Genomic DNA, 13,433 nt, shown 5'->3' with positions numbered 1-13,433 from the left:
GCCGGCTGCAGAGGACAAACGACGTGTGGACCCCACAGAAGCTCGTGGGGAGACCCAGAATCATGGGGCCCGAGGCACTGGAGAGAGTGCGGGTGAAAGCCACTGCCTTGTCCACCAGTTACAAAGGGTGATACTGGCGGGGCACGGTGGGTGCACACTGGAACCCCAGCATTCTGGGAGGCTGAGGCAGGAGGATCACAAGGCTCAGCCCACCCTGGGCAAGTCAGTGAGACCCTGTCTCAAAAGATAAAAGGGGTTGGGTGTGGTGTGGTGAAGACCCTGGCTTCTTTCCCCGATAGCACAAACAGCACACAAGCCAGCCTTTCGGGTGAGGTTGTTTTTAGTGGCTTCTGGCGTCTGCCCACCCTTGTCGCCAGGCTACGCTTGTTCCCTTCTACGCTTGTGGTGCCTGCTCCGTGGTCACAGTGCCCTCTTCACAGAGCACCTGGTGGCTGTTGGCCCTCTGGCCTTCGCCCACGCGGGGAGCCGAGGCCGTCCTTTGCTCTAGGCCCGGCCCGGCCGCTGCAGCCGTCCTGTTGTGTTGCAGGCGGGACCCTCGCGTTTGTCAGCCCCAGCCTGGCTGTGCACAAGACGTCCTCGGCCGTGGACCGCCAGCGGGAATACCTCCTCGACATGATCCCGCCACGCTCCATTCCGCAGTCGGCCACGTGGAAGTAGTGCGAGCCCGGCCCCGTGGAGGACAGGCGCCCTCCAGCCCGGATGCCGCCCGACCAGACGCCAAGACGCTGCGCTTGCCTGAGGCAGCAGACGCCGTCCTGTCCTCGGCTGCAGTCTGGTGACGGCGGGGCGATGGGCCGCTCCCCTGGCGACAAGGGTCGGCACCGAGGGACCTTCCCCTGGGCTTTCTTCCTTCCTCTCTTTGCCTTTAGTTTGCCCGACACCAGCAGAAACATGGACCTCAGGGCCGGCTCTGGTCGCAGCCCTGCCTGGCCCAGTGGCGCTTGGCGGCTTACCCTGGACACGGACCGCCCGGCGCCGGCCTTGGAAGCTGAGCGGGGCGCCTTGTTTGTTCACGCTTCTCCCTGTCTTAGGCTCCCAATCTTCGCTTCCCTTCCTGCCGATCTATAGGTTGAAAGTTGTGTTTGTTTTGTTCTGTTTGAATCACCTCGTGATGGAGTTGAGGGTGGACCCGCAGCTGCGCGGCCTGGAGCGGGGCACCGCGCGCACTGCTCCCGCAAGGCGGCCGGCCAGGCCCAGGCGGCTCGTGGACACGGGGATGCCAGTCGCACTCCCACCAGAAGCCTCATTGCTGCTCTTTTGGGGCCCCTGGAGTCCCCAAACCCACACTCAGCAGAAGAACAAACTGTAGCCAGACCCCGCCAGGACCCGGATTGAGAAGCCCTGCTGCCTCCGCCTCCGGTGGGCAGGAGAGAGTTGGTGTGCAGCCAGGCGGAGCCGGGGGGAGCCACAGCCGAGGGGAGGCTGCCGCGCGGGGCCGTGTGGTGGTGGTTTATTTTATTAAATTTTTCTTTCTACTTATTCTGATGGACACAATCTCAAGCTGCCCTGCCGAGGCGTCGTGCAGGCGCAGGGCAGGGCAGGGCAGGGCAGGCTGCGCCCCAGACTTGAGGAGCTCGGTGCCCTCCAGTGTAGCCAGAGCCGGCCCCTCAGGCTGGGGCTGCTATCAGGGTTTGCTTTCCGACTTCTTTCTCCCCTTTAGAGTCTACAGAAACGTTTTTTAAAGGATCAGGTCTGCTTTAGTTTCGTTTCTTTCCCCTCCCGCTCTTTAAAAGTGGGTTCCGTGAGAAAGGCAGAGCTGCCGTGCGTCTGCCGCAGCGCCCGTCCGCGCGGAGGTGGGGCGCCGCTCCCGGTTCCGCACCAGCCCGTTCCCTACCGATGCAATTAGGGACTTTAATTTAAAACCCTCATTCTGTAGGACGTTCTCCAGACACTGCGACAGCCAGCGTTCTAATAAAGGCTCATGTAACCCCACCTTCCCGGAGTGTGAATGTCGTCAGTCTCGGGGAACAGTCGGACACCCAGTGGAGGACCTGGCTTTGGAAAACGCTCTCGGTTTATGTTGTGCAAGTCCCGACTTTCCCCCTGGCTTCCGCATTGAGTGTGTAACTGAGGGGGTGTGGGAGGGTGGCCGCACCCCAAGAGCCAGGGACTCTGGGCAGGAGGGAGCCTGGCTGTGGAAAGGGGGAGAGTGTTTTGACACCAAAAAAAAGTATGCAAGCGTTTCTCCTCGCGTTTCTGTGTGCCTGGCAGACAGCCCCGCCTCCCACCACCTGAGCCTCTGACCCTGTCCCTGGCGCGGGCCGGTCCCCCAGGCCGAGCGCCGCTGCCTTCAGCTCTATGCAGTAACTCGGGCGAGTCGCCGCCCGCCTCCAGCTTTTCCCTCCAGGACCTACCATCAGCCGGCCGTGAACCCAGGACAGGGTTGGAGACGGTGCCCGGGGCCCTGGCTCCTTCCGCACCTCCAGCCCCCAGCCCGGTCCCGGGAGTGTTCGCTCCCATGAGGGACGGCATACTGTGACTTAATGTAGCTTTTTTAGAAGTACGGGGGGACAAGAATGTGAGATGCCTTAATCTTGCGCTTCTGCGTCTTGGAAGCCCTCCCCTGCTTGTCTTTCCTTCAGTCCCCTTCGCAGCGTAGCCTGTGCAGCAAGCCCCAGGTGGGCGACGGAGGACACTCAGGCCCCTGCTGGTGGCCTGGCCCAACGCCCCTGTGGGCTGGTGTGGGGCCACCCCGGAAAGCGGGTGAGCAGCATTAATTTAGGGGTATCACACCAGCCACAAAGTATACCCCCAAAACCCAGCTGGTGTCCCCCAGAGTCCTGTGGGGCTCTATCTCTGGTCGTGAGGCAAACAGTAGCAATCGTAAGGGTCCCTGTTCCCCGTGACACAAACCCCGGGGTGACCGGGAACCGCCCCGAGTCAGCGGCTCCGAGGGTGCAGGGCGGGTGCGCTGGGAGCCCTTGCTGCTCTGGCCAGGGCGTGGGGCCAGCAGTCCGCGATGACATCGAGACGTGCACCTCCATCGAGGGGGTGTGTCCCCTGGGGCGGGCCCGGCGGGGAGCGGGTGACCCGGTGGCACCCTCCTGGGCAGACGTGGCCACCCCACCTTGGGTTTATCTCGCACCAAGTGACGCTGCCCAGGACCTTAGCATGGCATCTTGAACTGAGCAGCTTCCCCGCAGGACGGCAGTTTTATAATTCTTAGTGTGACAGGCGGTCACACTAGCACAGGGTGGGGGGCTCTGAGGGGGAGGTTGTCACTTGTATTTATTGTGACTCTAAATCTCTGATGACAAATGTAAAATGATGTTTGCCACCAGTCGGAACAAGTTCCAGACACTGGCGGCTCCGTCGGTGGCCGTGCGCTGTATGGCGAGCAAGTTCAGAGTCGGGACAATAAAGGAATGGACCAGGAGTCGCTGTGCTTTGCTTCTGTCTCTCGGCCCGTCTCCCTGGGTGGCTTAGCCCAGCTTGAGGGAAGGTGGAGGGGCCCTCTGGGTGGTGGGAGGGCCAGAGCCCCTGGTTGTCCACTCCCACTGGCCCGGCCCTGGCCTAGGCTTCATGCCCATTTAGCCCGTGGCGGGCAGGGGTGAGCCCAGGGGGTGTTTGCCCCTTGGGTGGCCTGGGGCCCTGCAGCCTCACACGGGAGTACAGGTTTCTCTGCGTAAAATGGGAGCCCTGTTTTCCCCGAGTGTTCAGGACCAGGGTTGTATTGCTTTATGGCATTTTTTTTAGTACTGAGACTTGAACCCAGAGCCTTGTCATACTAGAAGGTGCTTTGACACTGGCCTGGGATCTGAGGTCCTCCCCAGGGCCAGAGCCACCAAACTAACCCATGCCTGTCCAGCACTGCTCGCAGTGGGTCCAGATGGGCACCTACGATCTAGCACTGACGGGGATCCCGGACCTCGAGCACCTGGGCCCTGCCCTCCGCCCTTACTATCTGACACTGGCTCACCCCTGGGCCACGAGGCACAGGCCCAGCTGCGGAGCGGGGGGGTCTTCGGCTCTGGTCCCTGTGGGCACAGATGGCAGGAGTCCTGAGCCCTGCTCCTGGGCAGGCAGACCGCAGGGGCTGCACCGTGTGCTGGGGGCATGATGGTAGCCAGCCAGATGGGGTGACGGGAGGTGACTTTTCGCACAGGTGAGGACTGAACTCAAACTACACTCCTAGCCTTTGTCTTTTGAGACAGGGTCTCACTGAGTTGCCCAGGCTGAGCTCAAACTTGAGATCCTCCTGCCTCAGCCTCCTGAGTTGCTGGGATTACAGGTGTGAGTGACCTTGTCCAACTAGACCAGTGATGAGAGGGGCAGTGATGCCAGGAGTGTGAACAACCTGTGCAAGGGCCCGGAGGCGAGACCAAGCATGGAAGGCCAGGAACAGCGAGGGCCGTGCATGGTTGGGCTTCAGGGACAAGGCAGAGGATGTGGTTTCTCTCATTTCTCCCCTTTGTTTTGTTGAGACAAGGGTCGCTAGGGGTGGTTTGCGCTCCCGTGAGCAGGGTGAGCTAAGATGACAGCTGCTGTCACCACGGCCCCTGCGCCCCTTGGAGCCCCCAGCCCCTCCCTACCAGGCCGCAGGGGTGCCTGGCCCTACCCAAGCCTCTGCCTCTCCAGGCAGAGTCCTAGTCAGCCGGGAGTTGCCCCTCTAGCCCCGGCCCTCCCGGTGCTCCGCGCAGCTTCAATCCTCTTCCTCCCCGAGCCTGCTTTCACTTGCCTCCTCCCGGGACCAGCTGGGACACCCCGCTTCACCTTAGCCCCAGGGCCAGGCCCACGGCTGGAGCCCGGAGGGAGGACCGGGAGGCTGGGCTGGGGCTGGGGGGCCATCCGACTCCCTCCAACTGCCCAGAGCAGGCCCTCCGCGAGGAGGTTTTTCTCCCTGCCCACTTGAGCACGGCTGAGCCGAGTCCAGCTGCGCCAGCACTCGCCGCCCGTGAGGGCCGCAGCTTCCCCATCTGCAGACGCTCAGAGTGCGCAGCTCCCCCGGGGTCGTGTCTCGGGTCCAGCTGCTCCGCAGCCCAGCGCCACCGCGGCCCCAGGAACAACGAAGCCCCCTTGGGTTTGCCCAAGTTGGGGAGCACGGAGACTCCGAGCCTGGGTCCCCCTAACGCCCCGCTGAGGCCTGAAGGCAGAACCTCGGCCTGCCTTGCTTTGGGACGGCAGCGACCCTTCCTCCCAGCATAAACAGGTGCGGCGCGAGGAAGAGCGAGTTTATTGCAGGTTCCAGCCGGAAACCTGGCACCGTGGCCGGCTGGACAGGGCGGCCTCCGCGCGCCCTCCAAGGTCGCCAGCCACGGCTCACTCCTCACAGGCGCGATGCTCCTCCGTCGCCTCCTCTCCCGCCCCGAGGCGCCTTTGCCTGGGGCATCGAGGACGCACATGCGCGTTCAGCTCTCGGGAGCACGGAGGAGGAACTAGGGGCCAAATCACGGAGGAGGGACTGGGGCCGTGGGTGGGGGCGGGCTGGGGTACCTGCGGCCCTGCCGGGGGGGAGGGGAAAGGGGAGCGCGCATGCGCAGTGGCCCGCGGAGGCTCGGTCGCCAGTCCCCAGCGGCGCTCTTTCCCTGCGCGCGCGGGGCTGGCTGGCTCGGGGCAGCCCTGGCACCCCGGCTCCTAGCCGGAGTCTCCCGAGCGCAGCCAGCTGTTGCGCACTACCTGGCCGGCCGAGGGCCTGGCAGAGGGGCTGAACTGGAGCAGCTCGGAGATCAGGGCCTTGCAGCGCTCGGACAGCTCGAGGCCCTCGGGGTAGAGCACGCCTCGCTTCTGGCGCCTGGGCAGGCCGGCGATATCCGAGTCGTCAAAGGGCATGCACCCGGTGACCATGACGTAGAGCACGACGCCCATACTCCATACGTCGTACTTTTTGGGGTCGTAGGGGATGCCCAGCAGCACCTCGGGCGACGCATAGGCGGCCGAGCCGCAGTAGGTGGTGCTCAGGTCCGGGTAACCGTGCGCCTGGCGGCCGAAGCCAAAGTCGGTGAGCTTGACACGGCGCTCATCGGGGCTCAGCAGCACGTTCTCGCACTTGAGGTCGCGGTGCACCAGGTGGTGGTCGTGCAGGTAGCGCACGGCGCCCGCGATCTGCGCGAAGAGCTCGCGCGCCTGCGTCCCGGGGATGCGCCCGCTGCGCTGCACCGCTTGCAGCAGGTCGGTAGCAGCGGCCTCCATGACGATGTACAGCTTCCCGTTGCACACCTCGATGAACTCGAAGACGTGAACGATGTGCGGGTGCCGCACGCCCCGCAGGATGGACAGCTCCCGCGGCAGAAACTTGTTGACGAAGTCCGGAGGCGCGCGTCGCCTGTCCACCACCTTGATGGCCACCGTACCTTTGTATTTCTTGGACGTCGCCACCTTCACCTTGGAGTAGCTTCCCTCACCAATCGTGCGGCCCAGCTTATAGCCGAGTTCGCTCAGGAGTTTGTCACCCGACATGGTGGCGCCCCGGGGGCGCGCGGGGAGCAGGAGGCGGCTGCTGCGGGGAGCGGCCGGACTCCGATTTTGGGCCTAACCCATGGCGATCGGCACCTGCACCCCCGCGCCCCCATGTGCCCACTCCACCGACCCCGCGGGCGCCGCGGCTGGTATCGCCTGGGTAACAATTTCTGCCTTGTGAAGTGACTGCGGGCGTCACTCCCGCCGGACCCCACCCAGGGCTCCTCCCTAGGGCCTCGCGCTTTGTGACTCGCTGGCTCCACGGTCAGTTCCTCACAAGAGGCCAGCAGCGAGGCCACCGGCCGCCCCCGGGGCGCAGAGTCCGCTCCGGGACGGGAGCGCTTGCTCCTGAGTCCCCCGAACTCCGTGTGCCCAGCCAGCGACCGCGAGGACCCCTCAGCTGCCCGCAGAACCCCGAGAGGGGTGAGAACGGGAGAGGGGCGCGTGCCGTGGGAAGCTGGCTCCGGGGCCCTCGGCATTTCTGACTGCCTCGCGCAACGAAGGAGGGAAGGTGAAGGGAGCGCTTTTGGTGCAGGGTCGAGAGCACCCCGGCGGGCTGTAGGTGCCAACAATGACCGAGTCTCGCCGTGTCAGGTGGAACAGCAAATAAGGGCTCCACGAACTCTGCCGCCGGAGCCAAGCCCCACCGTCCGATCGCTCCGCGGGAGACCTTCGCTGCGGCTTCCGCCACACTCAGCATGGCGGAGGGTGAGCGCGTCACTTCCGTCCGGGACCGGAAGTGCGGGGTCCCACAAGGATGGCGGCAGCGAAGGTGAAGCAGGACATGCCCCCGCCGGGGGGCTACGGCCCCATCGACTACAAACGGAACCTGCCGCGCCGAGGACTGTCGGGTCAGTGTCGCCGTGCGCAGCGGTCTCAGGGTCTGGGCCCTTGGCGCGCTGCGGCAGGGGTGGGAGCCGGCGATGCGAGCGGGCCTCAGTTTACCCGAAGCTGTGACCAGCGGTAGAGCGGGGGTCCCCAGTGGCTTTAGGAGTCGTGATGGTAGCGGCGGAGTAACTACAGCTTAGGTCTCTGCTTGCTTCCTGCACCCGGTTGACAGTGACTTAAACTGAGCCCGCACGGCCCCTTGCCCCCGCCCTCGGCCACGGAGAAGGAAGCCGAGGCTGCGACGGCCCCACGGTCCCCTAAGGCAGGCTTGGACCCGAGCCAGAGGGAATCTTCAGTTGCAGGGTCTCCCTCACGTTACACCCCCACAGTGCCCAGGAAACGGTCTCAATGTTTGAAACATTACAAGTAACGTTTACGTTTCATTATTGGGTTTATCGCAGGAAAATATAAAAGAGAATATAAAAGGCGCCCATGCTTGGCCCCCAGAGTTAATGGAAATTCGAAAATTCATACTTTATTTATTTATTTATTTTTGTACCAGAAGTTGAACTCAGGACCTTGCACTTGTCAGGCAGGTGCTTAGGCCACTGCGCTATATCCCTGGCCCCGAAATTCGAAAATTCAAACGCAAGCCGGGCGTGGTGGCGCACGCCTGTCATCCCAGCACTCGGAAGGCTGAGGCAGGAGGATCGTTGTGAGTTCAAGACCAACCTGGGCTGCAAAGTGAGCTCAAGGCCAGCCTGCACTGCATAGTGAGACCCTGTCTCAAAAAGACAAAAAAAAAAAAAAAAAAAAGAAAAAGAAAGAAAGAAAATTTAAATGCGGTTTAAGATGGGTGTAGTGGCCTATACGTGTGACCCCAGCATTCCAGAGGCTGACACGGGAGGATTGCCACGAGTTCAAGTTCAGCCTGGGCTACATATATAATGAGTTCAGAGCTAGCCTGAACTGTATAGTGAGACCATGTGTCAAAAAAAGAGTAACGTATGGTTGAGTGTATTTACTGTTATTCATTGAACTTTGCATTTATTTATTTATTTATTTATTTATTTATTGTCTTTTTGAGACAGGGTCTCGCTATGCAGTTCTGGCTGGCCTTGAGCTCACTTTGTAGCCCAGGCTGGTGTCGAACTCACAACGATCCTCCCGCCTCAGCCTCCTGAGTGCTGGGATGACAGGCGTGCGCCACCACGCCCAGCTCGAATTTTGCATTTAAAAACTTGTGCCTGCTGGGTGGGGTGACCATGCCTGTAACCCCAGCACTCAGGAGGCTGAGGCAGGAGGATGGTTGCAAGATCAAGGCCAGCCTGGGTTACACAGGGAGACCTTGTCTCAAAAAAACCAACCCCAAATGTCCCGTGCATGTTATGCAAGTTATGTCTCAGTTCAAAGACAAATTCAAGAGCTGGGGATGGTGGTGCACGCCTGTCATCCCGGCCATGGGAGGCAGAGGCAGGCTTGCTGTAAGTTACAGGCCACAGACCACTGAACCTTAACATCGAGTTACTGAATGCTGTGGATCAAACAAAGACTGAGCCACCACAGGGGGCACCTTCTTTGTCCTCTGCAGTGCCTTAAGGATGTGTCCTTAGGAGACTGCTAAGGAGGGCAGTGCCTGGCACAGCAGGGGGCACCATAGTGTCAAGAGCCGGAAGATGAGGACAGGGTAAAAGGCGCGTATTAAAAATAGAGTGCTAATTGGATGCAGCGGCCCACACCTGTAATCCTAGCGGGGTGGGCGGCAAGCAGAAGGCTTGCAAGGGAGCCCAGCCTGGGAAACAGAAAAGGCCCTGTCTCAAAGTACAATAAAAAACAGAAACAATGTAGTGGTGCACACCTATAATCCCAGCACGCGGGAGGCTGAGGCAGCAGGATGCCACGAGTTTGAGGCCAGCCTGGGCTATGTAGTGAGTTCAGCCTGAACAGCCTAGCAAGACCCTGTCTCAAAACAAGCGGGGTGGTGGGGCTGGGGTTTTAGTTCAGTGAGAAGGCTGTGGGTGCAAGTACCAGTTCCACAAAAGAGAGAGGGAAACAGCAAGAGTGCTGAGTCTTTGCTCAGGGGCCCCCAGAGCTTCCTGCCTCCCACACCTCCCACCTGTAGGTGCTGGACAGAGGCCTCAGATCGCACTGCATCCCTTCCGTCCCCTGCCTGCCAGGCAGCCTGATGTTGCATGGCCCAGTGCTGGAAGTGTGTGGTGGTGCACGCCTGTAATCTCTCACTCTTCAGAGGCTGAGGCAGGAGGATTGCCGTGAGTTTGAGGCCAGCCTGAAAGGCACAGTGAGACCCTGTCTCAAAAAAAAAAAAAAAAGTTTTACTTTTGGAAACGATTGTCCTGGAACTGAGACCCTCCGACCTTGAAATCCCTAAAATGTGTTTTTGATTTTTGTGTAGTGCTGGGGATGGCATCCAGGGCTTGTATAAACCAATCATCTATTCCTTCATTCCTGCCTACTTTTCTTATTTACTGTATTTGTTTGTTTTTATTATATTTATTTATTTATTTTCATACTGGGAATCGAACTCAGGACCTTATGCTTGCCAGACAGGCGCTTATGCCACTGAGTTCTATCCCTGGCCCTATGTTTTTTATTATTTTTAATTTCTTTTTATTTTTTGTCTTTTTGAGACAGGGTCTCGCTATGCAGTTGAGGCTGGCCTTGAGCTCACTTTGTAGCCCAGGGTGGTCTCGAACTCACAGCGATCCTCCTGCTTCAGCCTCTGAAGAACGCTGAGATTGCAGGCATGTGCCACCACGCCTGGCCTTGTTTTATTTTTTGAGACAGGGTCTCACCATGCGATTCCAGGCTGGCCTCAAATTTGTGGTGATCTTCCTGCCTCAGCCTCCCAAGTACTGGGATGACAGGTGTGTGCCACCACGCCCAGCTCTTTTTAGTGTTGCACCTGAAATTTTGTTTGTTTGTTTTGTTTTTGTTTTTTGAGACAGGGACTCGCTACATAGCCCAGGCTGGTCTCAAACTCACTGATTCTCCAGTCTCAGCCCCTCTTGTGCTAGGATTACAGGTGTGTATATCACCATGCCTGGCTGCTTTTTTGGTTTTTTTGACAGGGTCTCACTGTGTAGTTCAGACTGGGCTTAAACTTGGCCATCCTCCTGCCTCAGCCTCCCAGAGTGCTGGGATGGCAGGCGTGCGCCACTAGGCTTGGGTCCATTCTAGGTTTTCTTCTAAGAGAGTGGGGTTTTAGGGGTAGGGATTTGGCTCAGCGGCACAGCGCCTGCCTGGCAAGCACAAGGTGGTGAGTTCGATCCCTGGTACTGGAAAAAAAAAAACAACAACAAAAAAGAGAGAGTGGGTTTCTGCTGTCACATTCAGGCCTTCGATCCACTTAGAGTTAATTTTTGTGTATGAGATAAGGACATAGCCTGTCATTGCTCTGCACGTGGCTGTCCAGTTGTCCCATTTAGTGAAAAGATTGTTCTTTCCCGTTGAATTGCCTTGGCAGCCTTGTCCAGAATCAATTGACCATAAATATGAGGGTTTATTTCTGGACTCGGTTCTGTCCTGCCGCTGAGCGTGTCCCCGTGTGCCAGGACCACGCTGTCCTGTACACACAGCTGCGTGGTGTGGGGGGAACTGGGAAAGTGTGAGTCCCGCGACTCTGTCCCACGTTTTTGGAGGGGTTTTGGCTGTTCGGCCCCAGCGTTTCCCCGGGAGCCCTGTGGCAGGTTCCTGCGGGAGAGGGACACGGTGCGTTCGGGCACCGATCTGGGGCATGTTCTCATCTGTGAACTTATTTACTGGGTTTTTTCTTGTCGTTTTGTTTTTGGTACTGGGGATGGAACCCAGGGCCTTTACAGGGAGCTACATTCCCAGCCCTTTTTTTTATTTTGAGACAGGGTTTCACTATGTTGCCCAAGCTAATTTTGAATTTGCAGTCCTCTTGCCTCAGCCTCCCCAGCGCGGGGATGACAGGCGTGCACCACCCCACCCTGTCCTGAGCACAGGTTTCTAACAGGTTGAACTCTACAGTAAGAGCCGGAGCTACTTTCTCATTCACTTCAGAATCTAGCAGAGGTGCTGGCAAAGGGAAGAACGGGATATGGGCCGCCCTCAGCAGACCCTGAGCAGGGTCCCCTGTGCCACCCAAGTCCTGGTGGGCCTCACGCAACATTGCACCGTTGATGGTCACCTATTGGGTGTGAACTTGAGCTGTGGTCTGTCCTGGCAGCCAGCAGGCCCTGAGAAGGAGACTGATCGGACTGGGAAGGTGGTGGTGGTGGGGAGCCAGCCCCACACCCATCCTCAGTGAGTCAGGATTAGTCAGGATTAGCGCCAGGCTCCCGCTGGCCCGCAGTAAATATTCATGGTGCCACTGTCCCTCCCCTGGAGCCCGCAGGCCTGACCCCACTGGGCCAGGAAGTCACAGTGCCCCCCGGTGCGGCACTGTCTTCCTCTGGTGGCCGCATGGAGTCCTGTGCGTGCAGCATGCAGGTGGTAGCCCTGGTGGCCAGGAGCCCCTGGAGCTGGGACCCAGCCGTGGATGCTGTCAGGGCCGCCCTCCTCATGGGGGCAGGCTGCTTCCGGAAGATGCTAGAACCAGGGCCACTCAGCCATAGTCGTGTCGACCCGGGCTGCCCCCTTCCCTGCCTGGCTGTGAGATGAAAGCCGGCTGGCATCCCCAGAGTGCAGGGCAGGTGGGCACAGATGAGGTCAGTGCTGGGTCCCGGGGACCCGTGCCCCTGGCAGGCACTCTTGGCCGGGGCGCGTGGGAGTGGCCGGAGCGTGACCTTGCCCGTCTTCCTGTCCCCGCAGGCTACAGCATGTTTGCCCTGGGCATCGGGACCTTGCTGTACGGGTACTGGAGCATGATGAAGTGGAACCGTGAGCGCAGGTAGCGCCTGGCTGGCGGGTGCGTGGGTGGCATCGGCGTGGGCGTTGCACTTCCTGGGAGAGTCCCGTGGCCAGGGCTGGTGGCCTTGGACACAGGCAGCTGTGGCCTCAGCCCGCAGTCCAGGCCCTGAGCGCATTTCTGTTTTCCCCTCAGGAAGGCCCAGCAAGCAGGGAGCCGTGGCCAGGTGTCCATGGTCCCCTTCTGGCCAAGGCCGGGGACCCCACTGGCATAAAAGGAGCCCCGGGCAGGCTGGTGACATGGCCACGCGGGGGCTTCTGCTCGGGCCCCGGGGCGAGGCTGATCATCCACTGTAGCAACCAGGCCACACCACACGGGCGGGGGCCGAGGGGGCCCGCGGTGAAGGCTGCTCCCCTCCGGCCCTGGGGCTGCCTCTCTGCCAGTGGCATCTTGGAAATTGCAGGGTGCAGGGAGAAGGGAGGACGGCCTCCTGGCTGCTCACACCCTGAGGTTATTCTGAGACCAGGGGACATGGTTCTGTAGGGCTCACAGCCCCGTGATGACTGCCCTCCTGCACCGAGGTCACCAGGCAGGGCTATTTTTAGAGGGAAAAAGTTTTTAGTTGCTAAGAAAGTGTGAAGCCAGTAGTCCTGGGTGCTCCGCCCCCTGGCACCCCCCAGCCTTCCTCCTCTCCCCGCCCCGCACGGCAGCCTCCTGTGACCCCATTGTCGCCGTCGGGGTTCACAGGCGTCTGCAGATCGAAGAGATGGAGGCCCGCATCGCGATGATGCCGCTGTTGCAGGCCGAGCGGGACCGCAGGTAGGGCTGCCCAGCAGGCGGGAGGGTGCAGGCTTGCCCCGCACAGGGGTGCCCCATGGGTCTGTCAGCTTCCTCCCTTGGGAGTGGGCCAGAGACTTGACCTGCAGGAGACCCCAGAGGGGAGAATAGGAAGGCTTCCCGGAGGAAGGGGCAGCAGGGCTGGGACAGGAGACAGGACAGGAGTTTGCCAGAGGGAGGGAGCCTGGCATGGTTGCCAGCCTTCCCTCCCAGCTGCTCAGGAGGCTGAGGCAGGATGACTGCAAGTTCTAGCATAGTGAGACATGTCCCAAAATACAGCGTTAGAACAGGGCTGGGGTCGTGGCGCAGTGGTGCTTGCCTAGCACGCCTGAGGCCTTGGGTGCCATGCCCAGCACGGCAGATAAACAGAAAGGGAAGCGGGAGGGTTGGGGGTTGGCGGGGATAGGGTAGGGGCCGTGGGGTGCTCACCCGCCGCGCCCCGCCCCAGGGTCCTGCAGATGCTGCGCGAGAACCTGGAGGAGGAGGCCGTCATCATGAAGGACGTGCCGGGCTGGAAGGT

General features: G+C 60.4%; 3 protein-coding genes across 11 annotated transcripts in view; 2 read left to right on the top strand and 1 right to left on the bottom strand.

The window, feature by feature from the left end:
* The window catches only part of Gatad2a (GATA zinc finger domain containing 2A), a 66,946-nt gene extending 66,168 nt beyond the window's left edge, over window positions 1-778 (top strand). For all 8 annotated transcript variants that reach the window (XM_005409634.2, XM_013507293.1, XM_005409632.2 and 5 more), the window contains one exon: window positions 548-778. In XM_005409634.2, the coding sequence (XP_005409691.1) occupies window positions 548-678 (131 nt within the window). In that variant the 3' untranslated portion in view covers window positions 679-778. The remainder of the gene's footprint in view (window positions 1-547) is intronic.
* Window positions 779-5,507: 4,729 nt separating this feature from the next.
* Window positions 5,508-6,517, bottom strand: Tssk6 (testis-specific serine kinase 6). The gene has a single exon (XM_005409638.2). It carries the CDS (start codon window positions 6,415-6,417, stop codon window positions 5,596-5,598), a length of 822 nt encoding a protein of 273 aa, XP_005409695.1. The 5' UTR covers window positions 6,418-6,517; the 3' UTR covers window positions 5,508-5,595.
* A 172-nt stretch (window positions 6,518-6,689) lies between these two features.
* Window positions 6,690-13,433, top strand: part of Ndufa13 (NADH dehydrogenase (ubiquinone) 1 alpha subcomplex, 13) — a 7,079-nt gene continuing 335 nt past the window's right edge. Inside the window, exons 1-4 of one of the 2 annotated variants that reach the window (XM_013507297.1) lie at window positions 6,693-7,268; window positions 12,040-12,118; window positions 12,824-12,895; window positions 13,362-13,431. In XM_013507297.1, coding sequence (XP_013362751.1) covers window positions 7,175-7,268; window positions 12,040-12,118; window positions 12,824-12,895; window positions 13,362-13,431 — 315 coding nt within the window. In that variant the 5' untranslated portion in view covers window positions 6,693-7,174. Of the gene's footprint in view, window positions 7,269-12,039; window positions 12,119-12,823; window positions 12,896-13,361; window positions 13,432-13,433 lie in introns of both variants that reach the window. The other variant, XM_013507298.1, reaches the window with a different exon arrangement.

Source organism: Chinchilla lanigera, unplaced genomic scaffold (assembly GCF_000276665.1).
Source record: "Chinchilla lanigera isolate Chin_1 unplaced genomic scaffold, ChiLan1.0 scaffold00123, whole genome shotgun sequence".
Taxonomy (NCBI): domain Eukaryota; kingdom Metazoa; phylum Chordata; class Mammalia; order Rodentia; family Chinchillidae; genus Chinchilla; species Chinchilla lanigera.
Note: the sequence above shows the minus strand (reverse complement) of the source record. Positions and strands in the feature narration are given on the sequence as shown.